We start from the raw sequence: 22,822 nt of genomic DNA, 5'->3' as shown, positions 1-22,822 counted from the left end.
GATGTGATTAAGCTAGAGAGGGTGCAGAAAAGATTCACAAGGATGTGGCCTGTTTTGGAGGGCTTGAGTTATAAAGAGAGATTGGATGGGCTGGGTCTGTTTTCCCTGGAGCGAAGGAGGCTGAGAGGGGACATGATATAGGTATATAAAATTATGAGAGGCATAGATAGGGTAGATAGCCAGAGTCTGTTTCCCATGGTAGGGGGTGACTAAAACTAGAGGGCATAGATTTAAGGTGTGAGGGAGAAGGTTTAAAGGAGATCAAAGGGGTAAATTTTTCACAAAGAATAGCAGGTATCTGGAATGAGCTGCCTGAGGAGGTGGTGGAGGCAGGAACAGTAGTGACGTTTAAGAGGCATCTGGACAGGTACTTGAATGAGGGATATGGAATTAATGCAGGCAGGTATAGTATAGATAGGCATTATGGTCGGCATGGATGCGGTGGGCTGAAGGGTCTGTTTCTATGCTGTACGACTCTGACTCTAAGTGCTTTTGAAGTAAGAGCAAAATACTGCAGATGCTGGAAATCTGAAATAAAAAGAAGTGATGGAAATACTCAGCAGGTCTGGCAGCATCTGTGGAGAGAGAAGCAAAGTTAATGTTTCAGGTCAGTGCTCCTTTATCAGAACACTTTTGAAGTGTAATCACTGTAGTTATGTAGGAAACGCAGCAGCCAATTGCACACAGCAAACTCCCACAATGTGATGATGACCAGCATATCTGTCTTTGTGATGTGGATTAATGGATAAATATTGGCCAGGACACTAGGGATAACTCCTCAGCTTTTCTTTGAAATAATACTATGGCTCTTTTACGTCCAGCATGTGAGAGCAGACAGGGCCTTGGTTTAACGTCTCATCTGAAAGATGGCACCTCCAATTCAGTGCAGCACATCCTCAGCACTGCATTGGAGTTTCAGCCTTGATTTTTGTGCTCATGTCCTGGAGTATACCTGTGACTCAGGTGAGAACAATGTTGCGTCTAAGCCATGCGGGCAAGCAGCAACCCGAGAGTTCCTGTGCAGGCCACCCACAAGTCAGCCCCTTTATGTTACCGCGCAAAATAATTTAAAACGGCCATGCACTTAAATGGACTGTGCACTGCAAAAAAAAATTAGAGGATGGGTTACATGCGAGTGCTACCAACAGAGCCATGACTGACACCTACGTACTAGTTCTCCTAGTCTCAAATCCTCCAAAGCCTCGACCTTCTCTTGTAGTTCCCCCTTCCAAGCAACTCAAGTATTCCCACACCCCCATTGCAAGTCTCATTTCTGCCTCACGGTAAACAATTTGAAATTAAATTTGTTGTTTTATCTAACTATTTTGAGAGCGTGAAGTAATTTATTTTTATTGAATGCCAGAAAACTTCAAATTAATCCCAAAAATATCAGCCTGTGGACCTGGCTGTGACTCGGACTGAATTGACGAGATCTGTCTAACTTTTTTTTTAAAAAATGTTAACAGTGCCATTTCCTTTCTGGAAGCAATAGTGTGCATCAAGTCTGGCCAAGATTTGTTCTCCAAAACTGTGGGATTGTATGTCATTCTTTGGCTTATTTGTATGGTAAGAAATTTCATTGCTATTGTTCTAGTAAATTTCACAATTGCAAGCCCCAGCAAAGACTTATGTTCTACCTTTAGCCTGAATTGGTAACTAAGGCCTTGAAATTTACGGTGGGGGGAGGGCCTGGGGATGTCGTAGCAGCGGGGAGAAGTGGATAACATGGTCCTGCCAAATTTACCGGCAGGGCCTCATTAAATATTTTCTTTCTCCGCGTCCCAGTTGGCAGCCAGTCAGATTGAGAGGTTGGCTGGCTGTCGAACTGGAAGGCCCGCATTGAAGGCCTCAGCCAGAAGCGGAGAGGTGGGACGGAGAGAGAGCACTCAGCTGGAGTTTGGGGGAGCCTGGGTTGGGGGAAGGGGCGGTGGGGGGGGGGGAACCGCCATTGAAGAGATCACTGGTCGGGGAGGGCGGAGTGGAGATTGCAGGGTAGGAAGCAGGTTTTCTTACGGGGCTGGGGGGAAGCACTCCTACTTCTCCTGTCCCACAAGCTGCTGGACAGGCACTTACCTGCTGGCCCGGGCCGCCTCTGTTCTCAAATTTCCTGAATCCTGGAAAACCCATCCCACAGCCGTTAAATTGAAAAGTCTGTTGAGGTTTGAGGCAGACAGCCTCATTAGCATATTTAAATAACTGGCCTGCCTCTGGAGAGCAGATCAGTTGCCTGCTACACCACGCTCCTCCCTTCACACCCCCCCTCCCAAAAACTTGGGAAGTGGGAACTTTCGAGGCAGGTTGAGGTCAGGTTTCTGATTTTTATAAATCTATCCTGCCTTCCTGCCCCTAGCACATTGAGGGTTCTATTCCCTCCCCCCACAAAGGTTCTGAACATACTTTACAGCTCTTCTTATCATATGGGTTAAACTGCTGTTCAGTGTGTTTTATTTTAACTGTGTTATTGAGAAGGAATTGGAGATTGTGCTTGAAATCCTACCCAACACTCTATTTTATTGGTGTGTTACAAACATATGATTTAGGTGCAGGAGTAGGTCACTCAGTCCCTCGAGCCTGCTCCGCCATTCAATAAGATCATGGCAGATCTAATTGTAAGCTCGACTCCACATTCCCCCCACCCTAGATAATCGTTCACCCCCTTGCTTATCAAGAATCTATCTACCTCTGCCTTAAAAGTCTCTGCTTCCACTGCCTTTTGAGGAAGAGAGTTCCAAAGACTCTCAACCCTCTGCGAGAAAAAAATGTCTCCTTTACTCTGTCTTAAATGGGCGACCCCTTATTTTTAAAGACTGACCCCCTAGTTCTAGATTTTCCCACAAGAGGAAACATCTTTCCCCATCCACCCATCAAGAACTGTCAGGATCTTATATGTTTCAATCAAGTCACCTCTTATTCTTCCAAATTCCAGCATTTATAAACCTAGCCTGTCCATTCTTCCATCATAAGACAACTCACCCATTCCAGGTATTAGTCGAGTAAACCTTCTCAACTGCTTCCAATGCATTTACATCCTTTATTAAATAAGGAGACCAATACTGTACCAGTACTCCAGATGTGGTCTCACCAATGTCCTGTATAACTGAAGCATAACCTCCCTACTTCTGTATTTAATTCCCCTCGCAATAGATGATAACATTCTATTAGCTTTCCTAATTACTTGCTGTACCTGCATACGAACCTTTTGCGATTCATGCACTAGGACACCAGATCTCTCTGCATCTGAGCTCTGCAATCTCACCATTTAGATAATATGCTTTTTTATTTTTCCTGTCAAAATGGACAACTTTTCCCACATTATATTCTATTTGCCAGATCTTTGCCCACTCACTTGACCTATCTATATCCCTTTGTAGCCTCCTTATGTCCTCTTCACAACTTACTTTCCTACCTATCTTTGTCATCAGCAAATTTAACAACCATACTTTCAGTTCCCTTCATCCAAATTATTTATATAAATTGTAAAAGGTTGAGGCCCCAGCACTGATCCCTCTGGCACACCACTCGTTAAATCTTGCCAACCAGAAAATTACCCATTTACGCCAACTCTCTTTCCTGTTAGCTAACCAATCTTCTATCTATGCCAAAATGTTACCCCCTACACCATGAGCTTTTATTTTCCGCAATAACCTTTGATGTGGTACCTTATCAAATGTCTTCTGGAAATCTAAGTACAGTACATCCACCGGTTCCCCTTTATCCACAGCACATGTTACTTCTTCAAAGAACTCCCAATAACTCAGTTAAACATGATTTCCCTTTCACAAAACCATGTTGGCTCTGCCTGATTACCGTGAATTTTTCTAAGTGCTTTGCTACAACATCTTTAATAATAGGTTGTAACATTTTCCCTACGACAGATGTTAAGCTAACTGGCCTGTAGTTTCCTGCTTTCTGCCTCCCTCCCTTTTTGAATAAAAAAATTACAGCTCTAAGCAGTACTGTACATAACCATAGAGACGAGTAAGATTCCTAGTCAATCCCCAGTCTTTTCTGAGTTTGCTGATCACTTCCAAGCCAGCAACTGGAATACTATCATTTTGTGGTCCTGCTTCGGTTTTGTGAAATGTCAAAAATGAATGGAAAAGTATTAGATGATAACTGCATTTTTTAAAGTTGTTTGTGAATTAGACCCAGAAAAGGGAATATAGCTAGCTAATTAGGTTTTTTTGTTCATTTCAGGCTTTCATTACCTTCCTTTGTCTTGCTTTAATGTTATGGTACGCTGAACATTTTGGGCAACGTGAAAAGGTGAGTTTTTGAACAGGAAGTTCACTCCTCTTCGAGCTTATGAGCGTAGAAACATAGAAAATAGGAGTAGGAGTAGGCCATTTGGCCATTTGAGCCTGCTCCGCCATTCAAAAAAGGTCATGGCTGATCATCTAATTCAGTGCCCTGTTCCTGCTTTCTCCCCATATCCCTTGATCCCTTTAGCATTAAGAAATATATCTATCTCCTTCTTGAATATATTTAATGACTTGGCCTCCACTGCCTTCTGCGGTAGATAATTCCACAGGTTCACCACCCTCTGAGTGAAGAAATGTCTCCTCATCTCAGTTCTAAATGGCATACCCTGTATCCTGAGACTGTGACCGCTGGTTCTGGACTCCCCAGCCATCAGGAACATCCTCCCTGCATCTAGCCTGTCTAGTCCTGTTAGAATTTTATAGGTTTCTATGAGATCCCCTCTCATTCTTCTAAACTCTAGTGAATATAGGCCTAGTCGACCCAATCTCTCCTCATACGTCAATCCTGCCATCCCAGGAATCAGCCGAGTAAATCTTCTTTGCACTCGCTCCATGGCAAGAACGTCCTTCCTCAGATAAAGAGACCAAAACTGCGTACACTACTCCAGATGTGGTCTCGCCAAGGCCCTGTATAACTGCAGTAAGACATCCTTGCCCCTGTACTTGAATCCTCTTGCAATGAGGGCCAACATACCAGTCACCTTCTTAACTGCTTGTTGCACCTGAATGCTTGCTTTCAGCGACTGGTGTACAAGGACACCCAGGTCTCGTTGCACCTCCCCCTTTCCCAATCTGTCACCATTCACATAATCTATTATTCAGTTTTATTGAATGCAGGGAAGTTGCACTTGATGAACTTTTGTACTCTAAAGTTATTTAGGTTTAGTGTGTTGTACATAACTGTCGAGATAAGCAACATCTCTGGTTCAATCCCTGGTCTGTTCTGAGATTGCAGATCACTGCCAGGCCAGTAGCAGGAATGTTCCAGTATGCTTTCATGTCCCTGGCCTAGGAAGGGGAAAATCAGCAAGGTTTCTGCTGCTCAGCTGTGGTTCTTGATTTGCACGAACAGCCCAGCGACACCAGAAGTAATCTTTTCCACTGCCTTTTAGAGCCATAGAGTTTTACAGCACAGAAACAGGCCCTTCGGCCCAATGCGCCTGCGCCGACCATCAAGCACCTGTCCTAACTAATCCTATTTCCCCACACTTGGCCCATAGCCTTGTATGTTATGGCGTTTCAAGTGCTCATCTAAATATTTCTTGAATGTCGTGAGTGTTCTTGCCTCTACCACCCCTTCAGGCAGGGTGTTCCAGATTTCAACCACCCGCTGGGTGAAAAAATTCCTCCTCAACTCCCCTCTAAACCTCCTGCCCCTGAGCTTAAATCTATGCCCCCTAGTTATTGACCTCTCCGCTAAGGGAAAAAGTTTCTTCCTATCTATGCTATCAATGCCCCTCATAATTTTATATACCTCAATCAGGTCCCCCCCCCTCATCCTTCTCTGCTCTAAGGAAAACAACCCCAGCCTATCTAGTTTGTCTTCATGACGGAAATGCTCCAGCCCAGGCAACATCCTGGTGAATGTCCTCTGCACTCTCTCCATTGCAATCACATCCTTCCTATAGTGTGATGCCCAGAACTGTACACAGTACTCCAGCTGTGGCCTAACCAGTGTTTTATACAGCTCCATCATAACCTCCCTGCTCTTATATTCTATGCCTCGGCTAATAAAGGCAAGTATCCCATATGCCTTCCTAACCACCTTATCTACCTGTGCTGCTACATTCAGTGATCTATGGACAAGCACCCCAAGATCCCTCTGACTCTCTGTACTCCCTACGGTCCTACCATCCATTTTAATTTCCATTGCCTTGTTAGACCTCCCAAAGTGCATCACCTCACACTTCTCAGAATTAAACTCCATTTGCCACTGCTCTGCCCATCTTACCAGCCCATCTATATTGTCCTGTAATTTAAGGCTTTCCTCCTCACTATTTACAACACCACCAATTTTCGTGTCGTCTGCGAACTTACTGATCATACCTCCTATATTCACGTCTAAAATCATTAATGTACACTACAGAATACAGAGGAAGTAAGTTTCAAGGGAGTAAGACCAGGATGGAAGGCCTATACTTTAATGCCAGGAGTATTGCAGGTAAAACGGATGAGTTAAGGGCAATGATTGACACGTGGAATTGTGATATAGTAGCCATCACGGAGACATGGTTGAGGGACGGGCAGGATTGGCAGCTCAATATCCCGGGATATAGAATCTTCAGGCGAGACAGAGGAGGGGTTAAAGAGGAGGGGGCATTGCAATATTAGTTAAGGGGTCAGTTACTGCAGTAAGGAGAGATGATTTCTTGGAGGGGGCATCAAATGAAGCTTTATGGGTAGAGTTTAAAAAAGGGACAGCCACATTGCGAGATGTTTATTATAGACCCCCAGATAGTCAGCGGGAAATTGATGTGCAATTTGCAGAGGTGTGTAAAAATAATAGGGTAATTATATTAGGTGATTTCAACTTTCCCAACATTAATTGGGATAGTCATTGTGTTAAGGGCTTAGATGGAGTGGAGTTCTTAAAATGTATACAGGAGAACTTTTTAGCTCAATATGTTGAGGATCCAACAAGGGAGGGTGCAGTGCTGGACCTAATTCTGGGGAGTGAAGCCGGACAGGTGGTTGATGTGTTGGTGGGGGAACATTTTGGTGATAGCGACCATAACATGGTACAATTTAAGCTTGTTATGGCGAAAGAAATAGACAAGTTGCAAAAAAAGGTTTTGGATTGGGGGAGAGCGAATTTTAGTAAAATAAGGCAGGATCTGGCCAAGGTAGACTGGAAAGAGTTACTTGTCGGGAAATCTACAGAAGAGCAGTGGAGGGGCATTCAAAAAGGAAATGGCGAGGGTACAGGCCCAAAACATGTTCCCTCTAGGGTAATAGGTAGGAGCAACAAGCCCAGAGAACCATGGATGACCAGAAACATTTAGGGTACGATGAGAAGGAAAAGAGAGGCTTTTAGCAAATACAAGGAGAGCAAATCAATGAAGCATTAGTGGAATACAGAAAGTGTAGGATGGAGCTTAAGAAAGCAATTAGGAGAGCAAGGAGGGGATATGAGAAAGCTCTGGCTGGTAAAAGTAGGGAAAATCCCAAGATATTCTATAAGTATATCAATGGGAAGAGGATAACCAGGGAAAGGGTAGGACCCATTAGGGACCAATGGGGAAATTTGTGGGTGAGCCAGAGGACATTGGTAGGGTGTTGAACGAATACTTCACATCTGTCTTCACCCAAGAGAAAGAGGATGTAGATATGGAAGTCCGAGAGAGAGACTGTGAGAACAAAAAAAGAACAAAGAAAATTACAGCACAGGAACAGGCCCTTCGGCCCTCCAAGCCTGCGCCGATCCAGATCCTCTATCTAAACATGTCGCCTATTTTCTAAGGGTCTGCATCTCTTTGCTTCCTGCCCATTCATGTATCTGTCTAGATACATCTTAAAAGACGCTATCGTGCCCGCGTCTACCACCTCCGCTGGCAACGCGTTCCAGGCACCCACCACCCTCTGCGTAAAGAACTTTCCACGCATATCCCCCCTAAACTTTTCCCCTCTCACTTTGAACTCGTGACCCCTTGTAATTGAATCCCCCACTCTGGGGAAAAAGCTTCTTGCTATCCACCCTGTCTATACCTCTCATGATTTTGTACACCTCAATCAGGTCCCCCCTCAACCTCCGTCTTTCTAATGAAACTAATCCTAATCTACTCAACCTCTCTTCATAGCTAGCGCCCTCCATACCAGGCAATATGACTATAGCCCTTCCACTCTTTTTCCCGCCCTTCTGAACAGCAGAGCCAGCCACAGTGCCATGAACCTGGCTACTGCTGCCTTCCCCTGGTGAGCCATCTCCCTCAACAGCATCCAAAATGGTATACCTGTTTTGGAGGGAGATGACCGCAGGGGACACCTGCACTGCCTTCCTGCTCTTTCTCTGCCTTTTGGTCACCCATTCCCTTTCTCCCTCAGCAATCCTAATCTGCGGTGTGACCAATTCACTAAACGTGCTATCCACGACCTCCTCAGCATCGCGGATGCTCCAAAGTGAGTCCACCCGCAGCTCCAGAGCCGTCATGCGGTCTAACAAGAGCTGCAGCTGAACACAGTTCCTGCACGTGAAGGAGCCAGGGACATCAACCATGTCCCTGAGCTCCCACATTGAGCAAGAGGAGCATAACACAGGTCTGAGATCTCCTGCCATTTTTAATCTTAAGCTTAACTTAGATAAATGAAAAAGGAACGAAAAGTTTTTACCAATCTCACGATAAAAAAAAGAGAAATAGAAAAAGCCTTACCTTATCTACACACCACCGAGTCCTTTTTTTTGGTTAGAGGAGGAGGGCAGGTGGGAGACACTACACGTGTAGTGTCTCGGGTTCAGAAACAGCCCAAATATATAGGTTTTTACTTACCCAGCAGCCCCCTGGTCCGCCAAAAACAAAAGGAAAATTAAGTTTAAGTTGAAACTGACCTTCCCAGCTGATCACTCGCTCAGCACTCTCTGCTTCCGAATAAGCTGCTGCTTCTGAGGTTCTTGAGCAAATTGTCATAGGGAGTGACAAGGTATTGGATGTTTTGAAGGGCTTAAAAGTGGACAAATCTCCAGGTCCGGACGATTTGTGTCCCAGGCTGCAGTACTGTGTGCAATTCTGGTCGCCACATTATAAGAAGGATGTGATTGCATTGGAGGGGGTGCAGAGGCGATTCACCAAGATGTTGCCTGGGATGGAACATTTAAGCTATGAAGAGAGGTTGGATAGGCTTGGGTTGTTTTCACTGGAGCAGAGAAGACTGAGGGGTGACCTGATCGAGGTGTACACGATTATGAGGGGCATGGACAGGGTGGATAGGGAGCAGCTGTTCCCCTTAGTTGAAGGGTCAGTTACAAGGGGTCACAAGTTGAAGGTGAGGGGCGGGAGGTTTAAGGGGGACTTGAGGAAGAACTTTTTGACCCAGAGGGTGGTGATGGTCTGGAATGCCCTGCCTGGGAGGGTGGTAGATGCAGGTTTGCTCACATCCTTTAAAAAGTACCTGGATGAGCACTTGGCATGTCCTAACATTCAAGGCTATGGGCCAAGTGCTGGCAAATGGGATTAGGTAGACAGGTCAGGTGTTTTAATGCATCGGTGCAGACTCGATGGGCCGAAGGGCCTCTTCTGCACTGTATTATTCTGTTTCTGTGATATCATGCCTCCTTACTACAGTATTTGTCTCTTCAATCAACAGTGCAATGCCACCTCCTCTTTTACCCCTCCCCTATCATGTCTGAAGATTCTATACCCTGGGATATTAAGCTGCCAGTCCTGCCCTTCCCTCAACCATGGCTCAGTAATAGCAATAATATCATATTCCCATGTGTTAATCGCCCTCAACTCATCTGCCTTACTAGTAAAACTCCTTGCATTAAAATAGATACAATCCAGCCTTGCATTATTTTCCTGAGCCTTAACAGGTCTACATTTACTCTGACCTCCGAACTGACTTAGCTTAACATTTATATTTGATTGTACAACACTCCCAACTGTGCTTCCACTCTGTATCCCATCCCCCTGCCAAATTAGTTTAACCACCCCCTCCCCCCCCCCAACAGCACTAGCAAACCTCCCAGCAAGGATGCTGGTCCCGTTCTGGTTCAGGTGCAACCCGTCCATCTTATACAGATTCCAACTTCGCCAGAAACAGGCCCTGTGATCCAAAAATCTAAAGCCCTCCCTCCTGCACCATCTCCCCAACCATGCATTCATCTGTTCTAACCTCCTATTCATATACCCACTAGCCCGTGGCACTGGAAGAAACCCAGAGCTTACAACCTTTTGAGGTCCTACTTTTTAATCTGCTGCCTAGCTCCCTAAATTCTTTTTGCAGGACCTCATCCCTCTTTCAACACTGGACAGGGTTGGAAATATTAAGCAAAGTTCCACCTCGCCAGAAATGGGTTTGCATCCTCACTTATTTTATGGTCAGTGGTACCAGTTGCATTGGAAGTGCCTGCCTCAAAGGTGCTTAATTTTAATATTAAAATGGGTGGGGAGTGGGGTGGGGTGTCAGGCTTGCGTGCCAGTCTCTGCTGTACTGGCGTGCAGGATGCCTAACAAGAAGAATGCTCATTATAAATAGACATTCAGGATGGCTAGTAAGTAGGTCTTGAATGGGGCACAACAATATAAAGGTAAATGTATTTTTGTCATCTCTCAATCATTAATCTTAATTAGTTTTTTCCTCTTGGCATTTAGATTGTATTGAACCTTTGTGTCAATTTTGTAAATTATACCTCCAGCTCTCGCCACTTCTACCCCACCCCTTAACTGACATAAGAACATAGCAAAATGGGATTAGGAGTAGGCCATACAGTTCCTGGAGCCTGCTCTGCCTTTCAGTAGGACCATTGTTGATCTTTAATCTCAACTGCACTTTCCCACCTGATCCTTATATCCCTCGATTCCCTTAGAGTTCAAAAATCTATCTGTCTCAGCCTTGGATATACTGAGCATCCACAGGCCTCTGAAGTAGAGAACTCCAAAGATTCACAACCCTTTGAGTGAAGGAATTTCTTCTCACTTCAGTTATAAATGGTAGGCCCCTTATCTTGAGACGATGCCCCCTAATTCTAGACTCTCTAGCCAGTAGAAACAGCCCGTCTACATCTGCTCTGTTGAGCCCTCGCAGAATCATATATGCTTCAATTAGATCACCTCTCATTCTTCTAAACTCCAGAGAGTATAGGCCCATTTTACTCAATCTCTCCTCATAGGACAATCCTTTCATCCCAGTAACCTTCCTTTCATACTGTCTAAGATAAGTATTTCCGTATTTAACTACAGACACCAAGGGGGAAAGGTTTATGTAGTACCCCTTCAAAGCGATGCTATGATTCCTTAGGGGCATACGGCGCCACAGGCCGCTACCTGCGTGGGTTTCTTCAATGATATCAATGGAGAAGGCCCTGCAGGTAGCAGCCTGTGGTGCTGTCTGCTCCAAGGGAATCCATGTAGTTTGTGTAGTGCAGCTTTGGAGCAGTGCTATGCGAGCAAGTTTTCCCCCTAAAACTGTACACAGTACTCCAGGTGTGGTCTCCTCAAAGTCCTATACATTTGCAGCAAGACTTCCTTACCCTTGCACTTCAATCCTCTTACAATAAAGGCCAACATACCATCTGTGTTCCTAATTACTTACTGTATTTCTTACTGTACACCAAAATGTAAACATTTTTCACCATTTTAAAATATTCTGTTTTTCTGTTCTTCCTAGCAAAGTGAATAATCCCACACTTCCCCACATTATACTCCATCTGCCACCTTCTTGCCCACTCACTCTATCCCTCTGTAGACCAAAAAGAATGATTTGTTTGTGTCGAGTTGTGTGGGGGGGGGGGGGTTAAAGTCTTAAAAATCAGAATCCCAACCTAAACCTGCCTGCAACTTGCCCACTTCTGGCTTTATCTGAACTGGGAAGGTGAGCAGGTGACCAACCCCCTCCAAGGAGGTGGGTTTGCTTTAAATATGATAATGAGGCTGCAGGCCTCATTATTATTCTACTTTTTGACTTTAACTATGGACCTTCAGGGTTTCAAAACCTCAGGAAACCCAGCAGCTACATTTAGGTGAGTGCTTGCCGGATCCAGGAGGTGAGTGTCTTGAGACCTTACCTGCCTGATTCTGTGTGCCAATCCAGGCAACTCCCATAGATTTTAAATAGCCAAGGGCCCTTGCAGCACCCCACTAGTAACAGCCTGCCAACCTGAAAATGATCTGTTTATTCCTACTTTATGTTTACTGTCCTTAAACCAATCTTCAATCCATGCTAATATATTGCCCCCAACTCCATGACCCCTAATCTTGTGTAACAACCTTTGTGTGTCACCTTATCGAATACCGTTTGAAAATCCAAGTATGCTACATGCACTGGCTCCCCTTTATCTCACCTAAAAACTCTGATAGATGTGTCAAACATGATTTTTCTTTCATAAATCCATGTCTCTGCCTAATCATATTATGATTTTCTAACTAAGTTCCCTGTTATCACTTCCTGAATAATAGATTCCAGCATTTGTACTGCAGCGGTTTAAGAAGGCTGCTCACCACCACCTTCTCAAAGGGCAATTACGGATGGGCAATAAATGCTGGCCTAGCCAGAGACGCCCACATCCCATGAATGAATTTTTTTTTAAAAATTCTTTCCCGACGACTGATGTCAGGCTATGTGGCCTGCAGTTCCCTGTTTTCTTTCTCCTTCCTTCTCTGGGAGAAGAGAAAGGATAATATCAGGCTGCACAAGAGATGTTCTGTGGGCAGCTGCCAGTACTTTTGCAGCCACATCTATCGTCAGAGATGAATTGACCTTGCTTTTGTGATGGAAGCTCCTTTTCCCAGTGAGAGGTGTGCCTGCAGGCATCCATTAAAATCACTAAGATATATGAATGTCTAGCTAACTATAATGTTGTATACTTCCTCAGCAGTTCTCCTCTTCCACAACTGTCTTGCTCTTTAGATCCATCCAAGCATGCACCTGTAGTTATGTCAAATGAGATGGCAGAAAAATAGGATGTGAACAATCCACTTCCATTTGAAATCTGTCAGCCATTATGGTGTAAGAGAAATCTAGCTGTAACTGTTAGAGCTCATGTGAAGAGTTGCTAGTTGGGTGAGGTGCAAAAGTGTTTTTGGCACCCATTAATCTCTTGTAGCAGAATCCATCACAAGCTACAAGAGAGTAGATAGGGAAAAAGTAATTCTCCATGCTATTGTAATTACAGTGATGTTTCACTTCAGCTCCTATTTGTTTTTGATATGCTGATAGGGTTAGATAAAATACGGTGAGAGGAGGCTGTCTGAGGACATAAACATGGAAATACCAGTTGGGCCAAATGGCCTGTTTCTGTGCTATAATTTCTATGTAACTGCACTCTGGAGTTGGCTGTTTTAACACACATATGCACAATACTGGTCACTAATCTTGCTTTAACATTACTGAGCAGGCTCCCTTTTGTACTGACTATTGCTCAATGTTTTCTGTGTTTCAGACCCTTTCTGAATGTGAATGTGAAGAGACATTCAACAGCACCGATTCCTCACCATTACATTATGACACATACGCTAAAGGTTTGTGTATTTGTATTTACTTTGAAATACTTTTCTTCCTAGGTTTTTAGTTATTAGAGAGAAGGTAACCACAGGTTACTACAACTAAAGTTATTTTGGTGTCTGTTGTCAGCCTACTTATGATGGCCCAGATTTTGTGATAGTAATGGCAGCTAAACTGTCATTACTCCTCTCAAACTGACAGCAACTCCTACAGTCCAAAACTTGTGCAGTTAAATGTGGAAGTTCAGAAGTTGCTGTCAGTGATTCAGCACTTCCCCACACGATGTGTTTTTGAAGTCCTCACAGACTGCAATCAAATAGAAATCACTGAATTGTCAAAAACCTGTTCTTTTACACCATTAGTCTCACTAAAAACACTTGAGTAAGTTATACCTTGTTGAATGAGGTGTAACTGAGTTTTTAACAGCGTACTAATTTAATAATTATTGTTGAACAGCCTCAGTGTCGCTGAAAAGCTAAGTTTATATTTGTGGAATGTTGTTTTCTCCATTATGATGAAAAAAATTTTTTTTTGAAGTTTGCTATTTCAGCTTCTACCATAATCCCATGTGTATATCATGTTCACATTTTACATTAACAGTTTGGACTTTGGAATCAAAAGAACAATATCTAAATTAGCAGATGACACCAAGTTTGGGGGGTGGATAGTCAATATTGAAGAAGCCTGCAACAAATTACAGGAGGAGATTCATAAACTTGCAGAATAGGTAAATAAAGTTCAAGATATATAAATGTGAGGTAGTATATTTTGGTAGGAAGAATAGGGAGGCCACTTATGACTTGGAAAGTGCAAGTCTAGGTGGGGGAGAGGAACAAAGGATTTGGGAGTACAGATATCTCAATCACAAAGTTGCACCACAGGTTAGCAAAGCCATTTAAAAAAAAATCAAATCAAGAACTAGGCTTTATTTCTAGAGGGATAGAATTGAAAGGTAGGGGAGTTATGCTAAACCTGTATTGAGCCTTGGTTAGACCACACTTAGAGTGGAGTTCTGGTCACCATATAATGGAAAGGACATAGAGGCACTAGAGAGGGCACAAAGAAGGTTTACAAGGATGATATCAGAAATGTGAGGGTATACATATCATAGAAGGATTGACAGGCTGGGTATCTCTTCTCTTGACCGAATAGAGGTCTTTAAAATTATCAAAGGTTTTGATAGAGTCGGCAGAGAGAATACTACTTCCTCTTGTGGGGAAGAGCATAATTAGATTCCATCAATAGAAGATAGTCACTAAGAAATTCAATAGGAAATTTAGAAGCAACTTCTTTACCCAAAGAGTGGTGAGAATGTGAAACTCGCTACCACTGGTTGAAATTATGCATTTCCGGTGAAGCTAGACAAGTATATGAGGGAGAAGGGAATAGAGGGTTATGATAGATTTAGATGAGGAAGGATGGGAGGGGGCTTGAGTGGAGCTTTTCCATCAAACAGCTCTGTGGATTTAAGTTTTGCAAATTTTGTTTACGGAGCTTTCTGGACTCACTTTTGCATGAAAATGGAGTGGAACACAGTGGATTCAAAAACTCTTATTCTTTTAATAATTGGTACAGCATGCTGTATACAACTAAACCCATACAAGTAACTAGGCAGAGGAATAGTATGTGGCAACAACATTGTGAGATGTCAGAAACCCAGGTTCAAGCTTGGAATTCAAAATACAAAGTATCTTATTTTGGCTGTGGGGAAGTACACCCCATCGCAGGACAAGAGGGTAAACCATCAAGCTGTCATTGGGCCACTCTCTTGTAAATTTCCTATTAGTTGGTCTAGAGCAGGATTGTGTGGAGCCTGGTGACTGTCTGTCCTCTGCCACAGTTGGTGTGTAGAGGGGAAGGATATGAAGCATTGCCTTTAAAGTAAAAAGTGCAATTTTTAATTTGTATTTACTACTGTCCTTTTAAACTTAGGATCTTTAATTATCTCCCAGTTGGTTTCTTAAGTGTTCACATCATGCAGTGATGTTAAAATAAAATGCCAAGATACACAAATATCAGGAGTAGTTTCATAACTAAGCTAAACACTTCCATACAAATTTTAATTTTTAAACCTTCAGTTTTATATTTTGCTACTAAATCTGTTTTTTCTGTACTTTTTCCTAAATCTAACTTTAAAGCCTTTTTCTACATCTTGGCTTACTGCCAGGAGTAACTTCCAAAGAAAATGGACTTTCATAGGCTAAAATTGAACTCCAGTGACCATTTTTCTCTATTTCCTGCAATTGAAGAGCCCAGAGGTGAGACCCAGAGGTCGCAAGCACATCCAGATCAGTATAAAATGTAAAATACATCAAAACAGGGAGGAATTTTGGTGGACAGGTGGACTCAGCAGCAGTCCAAAAAAAGATCAGCAGATTCAGCAACTTGTATTTACATTGGGACGTTTTACTATGTTAAAAAGTGCAATGTGCTTCACGGGCATTACAAAACAAAATATGACACTGAACCACATAAGATGATTTATTAGGGCAGACAACCAAAAGCTTGGTCAAAGAGGTAGGTTTTAAGTCATGTCTTAAAGGAGGAAAGCAAGGTAGAGGGGTTTAGGGAGGGAATTCCAGAGTTTAGGGCCTAGGCAGCTGAATGTACCGACTAAAATCGGGGATGCTCAAGAGGACCTTTGGATTGGAGGAGAGCACATATCTCGGAGGGTTGGAAGGCTGGAGGAGATTGCAGAGATAGGGAGTGGCCAGGATCATCGATTGATTTGAAAACGAGGATGAGAATTTTAAAATTGAGGTGTTGTTTAACAGGGAGCAAGTGTAGGTCAGCTTACACACGGGTGATTAGTGACTGGGATTTGGTATGAGTTAGGACATGGGCAGCAGAGTCTTGGATGTCCTCATGTTTACAGAGAGTTGAATGTAGGAAGCCAGCCAGGAGTGTGTTAGAATAGTTAAATCTGGAAGTAACAAAGGCATCAATGAGGGCTTCAGCAGCAGAAGAGCTGAGGCAGAAGCAGAGACGGGCGATGTTTTGGAGTTGAAAATAGGTGGTCTTCGTGACGGCGTGAATATGTGTTTAATAGCTCAGCTCGGGGTTAAATATGACACCAAGGTTGTGGACAGTATGGTTCAGCCACATACTATTGCCAGGGAGAGGGATGGAGTTGGTGGCTCGGGAACAGAGTTTGTGGTTTAGTCTTCTCAATATTTAATCAAAGGAAATTTCTGCATATTTAGTACTGGATGTCAGATAAGCAGCCTGACAATTGAGAGACAGTGGAGATTCGAGACAGGTACTGGTGAGGTAGAGCTGGGTGTTGCATGTACATGTGGAAACTGACGTGTTTTTGGATGATGTTGCTGAGAGGCAGCATGTAGATGAGAAATAGGAGGGGGTCCAAGGACAGATTTTTGGCGGACGCCAGACTGAGCCATAGCACTCTTAAGGATTAGACTAATTCTGACATAAATGTGATTAATGTTTTTTTTAAATATGGGCTAGCTTGAAATCTTAGAATTATTCGGCATGTATGCATGTTAATTACACAAATCACAGAAACAAAAACTTGTAGGAAGTATTTATGGGAGATTTGTAATTAATGGTTACTCTGACATTGTAGGAGGTATTGCATACTCTTGAAAGAAGAGTTAAAAGGGCACAATAACAGGGAATTCCAATTTGGATTATTTTAGATTAGGCGATCCCTAATAATTGATGTTTGTTCAAGTGCATTACAGCTGTGTTTAATTCAGTGCAAACTGGTGATAAGTACTCTAAAAATACAATTATTACACAAAGTGCCAAATAAGGCTTAAAGTACACAGTATGAAGGGTAATTCCTGCCTCTCTCTCAGTAATATACCACATTGTGAACCCATTCTCCAAAGGTGAGCATTTTTGTTCCTCATTAGTTAATTTTGCTTACTCTGCAAGATTGGCTCTGCAACTTTTAATTTACTGTTGCCATAATCTTGCTTTTAGTCATAAATTGAAGGCTGTGTAGTTCTCATGGGGCTTTTAAAGTTGAATACTTCTCTGGAAAATGGGGAGGTACTTTGGCTTTCTGTGATCTTCATTTTTGGTTTCCTTTAAAGACACTTGATTCTTCTCCTTGATGACTCAGCAAATTGAGATGTACATCCCTGTTGTCAGTGCTGCCATTAATTTCTATTTTTATGTATATTTTACTAAGACACATTGTACAGCGAGCTCGCCACTGGTATCAGACCCACCGGCCGTCCATGTCTCCGCTTTAAAGACGTCTGCAAACGCGACATGAAATCCTGTGACATTGATCACAAGTCGTGGGAGTCAGTTGCCAACATCCACCAGAGCTGGCGGGCAGCCATAAAGGCGGGGCTAAAGTGTGGCGAGTCGAAGAGACTTAGTAGTTGGCAGGAAAAAAGACAGAGGCGCAAGGGGAGAGCCAACTGTGTAACAGCCCCGACAAACAAATTTCTCTGCAGCACCTGTGGAAGAGCCTGTCACTCTAGAATTGGCCTTTATAGCCACTCCAGGCACTGCTTCACAAACCACTGACCACCCCCAGGCGCTTATCCATTGTCTCTCGAGATAAGGAGGCCAAAGAAGAGATGACTAAAGCAGTTTTGCTTTAATGTTTACAGAGTTCAGAAACAAAATTTGGGGTTTAACTGGGTGGCACAATGGGATGCACACTGGTCCTTTACCTCTGGGACCTGGTTCAAATACAGCTCAGCCAGATGGAATTAATGGATTTTGCAGTCAGGCTGAACAAACAGTGCTTGCTGCTTATTATGCTTACAGTTGCCCATAGACTTTTAGTGGGCTTTTCTGCAACAACTTATGGTAATTAGAGATCCATTTCAGCGTAATATCCTCTCCGGGTATCTGGGACCTGTATCAACAAAGCAAGCAACACCGTGTCTCTTCAACCAATCAGATTGAAGAATCTTTACTGAAGCACGCAGAGTCTAAACCAGGAAGTGTAACTGAGAATATTTAATTCAATGTAAAAGCAAAATAAGGAGAGAAAGATGCGATTAAGTGAGATAAAAGACAAAGAAAAAGTAACAAAAAACTTTTTTTTAAATCTCCACCAATAATTAAAATTTGAAGGAGGGGACTCCCCAGTTGTGAAAGTAAATTTTCAGTGCCAGAGAGGGTTTTTGGTAATTAAGAATTATCACACTTTTTAAAAACTAACTTACACTTGAATAGACAAGTCCTAACTTTTTCTGTCATGTTTCATGGATATCTAGTGAGTAAGTATCGCACCTTCACGCCCTTCACGTTTTTGAATGCTGAAACTCTCAGCAATATACCAATGTAGCGAAGCTTGAGGAGGGGGGCAAATCCAGCATCAATTTCCTGTTTTCCACATTTAACTGGACATGTGCGGATGTCAGAAGTTGTTGTCCAATCTACTCCTCACTGATAGGCTCACCAATATTTTTGCCACAAAATTCAAGCCAATCTCCTCTTAGACTTTTTTTTATAATAAAGTGAAGCATTTTATTATAACAATTATTTCTAAGCTTTTTTTTTACAATAATTAGACTGTTGATGTAAAGATCTTATTTAAGTCTATTAAACTGAAGTAGCTTTGTGTTGAAGGAATGGGTTCACAATAGAAAACTACCCTTGATATAACTCTGGGAATTCCCATCTGAGAAACTCAGAATTGCTGGGATGGCGAAAATTGGTGCAGTAGGAGGAAGTCTTCTGAAATATAGTTTGGGATAGTGTAAAGTGTTCTATTTTACATCGGGCCGTGTCGTCCTTAACCTTATTTTAACCCTAATCTTAGGGGCAGCATCGGAGCTGTGGAACCCAAGCAGTTGCACAGAATCTCTGACCCTGTTGGTGGCCCGAATGGGTCCAGTGAACAGCTGTTATTAGTCAATTCAGGCAGCCTGAGCTATGGGCCTAACGTAGCTTGTTTCTGCACAACTGGTCTGTATAGATGTTGCCCATCATCAGCTAAGTCAGAGATAGCATTAGGGCTGTACAACCTGTGAAAGCGCACAGTCATTGACCCAGAACAGATCCAGACCCCAAACTGATTCTTTGCATGGAGCTCCACAACACAACTGTGTCCTTGTCCACCCACCTGGTAGGTCGGGTAGGATAGGGTGAGTGGCTAAAATCACAGGAATCTACTTACTGGTCCATTCCTGCTCCAAACTCCTTGAGTACGATTTTGATGTAGCCACTGACTGACTTTGGAAATGCACCTGCTGGAAACTGGCGTGTGCCCAATGAATGTATTCAAATTGGGACCCTGAAGTATGAGGCCAGGACCTACATGCTAGACGTACCTGTTTTATAATAGCAAATATCCTGTTGTGCTATGGCGGGCAGCCATAAAGACGGGGCTAAAATGTGGCGAGTCGAAGAGACTTAGCAGTTGGCAGGAAAAAAGACAGAAGCGCAAGGGGAGAGCCAACTGTGTAACAGCCCCAACAAACACATTTTTCTGCAGCACCTGTGGAAGAGCCTGTCACTCTAGAATTGGCCTTTATAGCCACTCCAGGCGCTGCTGCACACACCACTGACCACCTCCAGGCGCTTACCCATTGTCTCTCGAGATAAGGAGGCCAAAGATAGCTGTTAACAGTAAGTCAAAGGATGTCCTGTGTTATAAATGAGAAAATTAATCCAAATTGTAAAAATAAATGTTTAAATTTTTGTGCAGTAGCACATGGTTTGGAGCTGCTCCAGTTTTTTCCAGATAACTTGTCTTTTGCTCTTTATATTATAAAATGACTAAGAAATATGGAGTTGGAAATTGGTTGCAACATTTGACAGCACGTTTGAAAAATAAAAATGCTGCTTTGTTGCTCTGTAACCTATATTAGTAAAGACCATTCTCTTAAAAGAAAAAAATCCTTTATTTTTTCCAAAGCCTATTGGATACGTATAGAAGAAATGTTGATGAGTCTTAATCTTAGCACTCAAGAATATGAGGAGTTAATTTTTACCAGTTATTTGATAGCACAATTACAAATACATTGTAAAAAAGAATTTTAGGTATTCCTGAGAGAAACTATTTGATACAAAATACTTTATGATTAAAATTGCCAAACATTCACAAACAATGGTAATGGACACTTGCCAATTTCTGAATTTAAACTACTGCTGTTGAGTCTGCTGGAAGGAAGTCCAGCAAAATGGTGTTTTTTATTTTTTTTTAAGTAGCTTTCTTGACCTAGGAGATGTGCTTGCCCATATATTTCTGCAAAACAAGGCAGTAAATAAATTGATCTTGTGTATGCATTTTTAACTGACCAAGCTTCATAAGATTTCATTGATAAATTTAGGTTAGTCGATAAAATGAGAATTACTAACGAGTTGAATACAGCATTATGAACAGAAATACAATCTTTATGTTGACTTCAATGTCATTTAAATGAAATACTTAGCATACATACATAACAAAGTGAATAGTACAAGCTTGGTAAAAGGTAGCATTCCGTTTTTTCTTTCACAGAATCACAGTAGTCTTTCTGTTTTCTCTTTACTAGGCGAAGGAAACTCTGAAGACTTGCACCTGAATGCAGCAGACAAGGGTGTAACAAAACGGAAAAATGTCTCTGCTAAAAGTAAAGTGAGTAATGGTGTCGACAGGAAGTAACATGGTTTCAGAGAGATGGAGACTGCCTTGCACAAGGAAATTTGGAGCTGGATCCAAAAGCATTTGGAATCGCAATGAGCACAAGGAAAAGATTGTCTCTGAAATAATCAGTTGTTTCAGCAGCCAAGGGTCGGTGCTTGAAGACTAAGCAGTTTCACTGTTTTTCTACAGATAGCAATTCATAGGCTTACATAATGGTAAAACGTTCCTACGTTAGACCTCGCATTTTTTTTTAAAAGGTATGAAAAGTAAGGAAGAAATGCTGGAAGATTTTTTGTATTTTTATTAAAAATTTCAAGTTTTTTTTGTAGGAAATTTTAATTTTCTTTTCAGTTAATGTAACTGAGTACAGCGTTAACAAAATATTGACCTGTATTTAGTTAGCATGTAAAATTAACAAACAATATTTAGTAAAGCACATGCTTAATGCACTTTCTGCTGAGTATCTACTGCAGCATTATCATCCTGTGCATTTGCCGTGTATTAAAATCATACCGTTTTGCACAAAGCATTCTTTACTTGTACATATTGTACGAATTGCTGTAGTGACTTATTTCAATTTGCATTAACCAAATGCTTAATACTGCTTGGTTTATGAAGGTACAACCCTTGCTGACTGTGCTTAAATGGTTTTATAAGTTTAGTTCCAAATTAAATTTTTTCTTGAATAATTTCTTTTAATTCTTGAACATTTTGCCTATTTTTATGCAATAGATAATATATACACAATAAAAATGAAAGAGGGATACAATGCAAATTAATTTCTGCTGCATATTTCAATCCAGTTTAAAGGAGAAATCCTAGATCAGTTTTGTGTGCATTTGTGTTTGACTGTATAATCTTGTCACTATATTGAGGAGGGTGAAATAAATGTCATTATCCTTACTCCATCTTTTATTAGAACAAGTCATGGATGAGGGTAACTTGCCATCTCTGGTAGAATGAGCAAAATAAGATATAAAATTCCACCTCCACGAAGCATGGATTACTAATTTTTGTCTTTAGGTCAGTCCCTTGGCCCATTTGTAAGTTTCATATGCAGTGAGAATAATCCTACAGAAGATTTGTGTGATGAAATGCAGGACAATGCAGAATCTAGTTTTGATGCCACCCTGTGTTCGCAAAATGATAATCTCTGAAACCATGTATACTTTTGAACTACTGGGTGACACAGTACACTATCAAAAGCCCAAACACTCTTCATTTGCTACAGTATGCAGTGTCACTTGTATGGTAAACCTGCCTATCATAACAAGAAAATTCTTAAGAAAACTGTGACCGTCTTTTCTCAGGAAAATGTTACATTTGTGATGCTAACAAATAGACAGTGGTTTCCAAATAAAACACTTTGAGAATAAAAAGTTGTCTCTTTATGTGTGATATTTTTTAATATTTTGCATTCAAATTAATGAATAATTTAAAGGTGCCTTTTGTACAATGGGTTCCTCGCTGTGCTGATCATAGACATTCCATTGTGTCTTAATGGTTGTGCTGGATTTGGAGGAAGAAGAATTCCTGTTGAAGGAGGAGGGACACATGCTGACAATGACAATCAGCTGCAAGAGGTTCAGAAATGATATTGCACAACTCCTCTGTTGAAAGAAACTTGCTACAACAAATCCGGGATGCTTTCTGGAGCTGGGCCATCTCTCCAAGCATGACTTTGAAACAATATATAGCACAGTGTAATCAATGTTTCAAGTGCATTAGTTGATCTGCAATCACATTTCTCTCGGTACATAGTGTTTTATATGGAAGTGGATCTTCTGGGGCAATGCTCACAGTAATTGCGATGTTTTGTTTTGGAGAGGAGTGCTGTGTTGGT

General features: G+C 42.1%; 1 protein-coding gene across 1 annotated transcript in view; it reads left to right on the top strand.

The window, feature by feature from the left end:
- Positions 1–22,358, top strand: part of LOC137369882 (phosphatidylserine synthase 1-like) — a 64,709-nt gene extending 42,351 nt beyond the window's left edge. Inside the window, exons 10-13 of the mRNA XM_068031550.1 lie at positions 1,467–1,566; positions 4,198–4,266; positions 13,354–13,432; positions 20,888–22,358. Coding sequence (XP_067887651.1) covers positions 1,467–1,566; positions 4,198–4,266; positions 13,354–13,432; positions 20,888–20,997 — 358 coding nt within the window. The 3' untranslated portion in view covers positions 20,998–22,358. The remainder of the gene's footprint in view (positions 1–1,466; positions 1,567–4,197; positions 4,267–13,353; positions 13,433–20,887) is intronic.
- The last annotated feature ends 464 nt before the right edge of the window (positions 22,359–22,822 follow it).

Source organism: Heterodontus francisci, chromosome 5 (genome assembly GCF_036365525.1).
Source record: "Heterodontus francisci isolate sHetFra1 chromosome 5, sHetFra1.hap1, whole genome shotgun sequence".
NCBI classification, from domain to species: domain Eukaryota; kingdom Metazoa; phylum Chordata; class Chondrichthyes; order Heterodontiformes; family Heterodontidae; genus Heterodontus; species Heterodontus francisci.
This window is presented reverse-complemented; position numbering and strand designations above follow the sequence as displayed.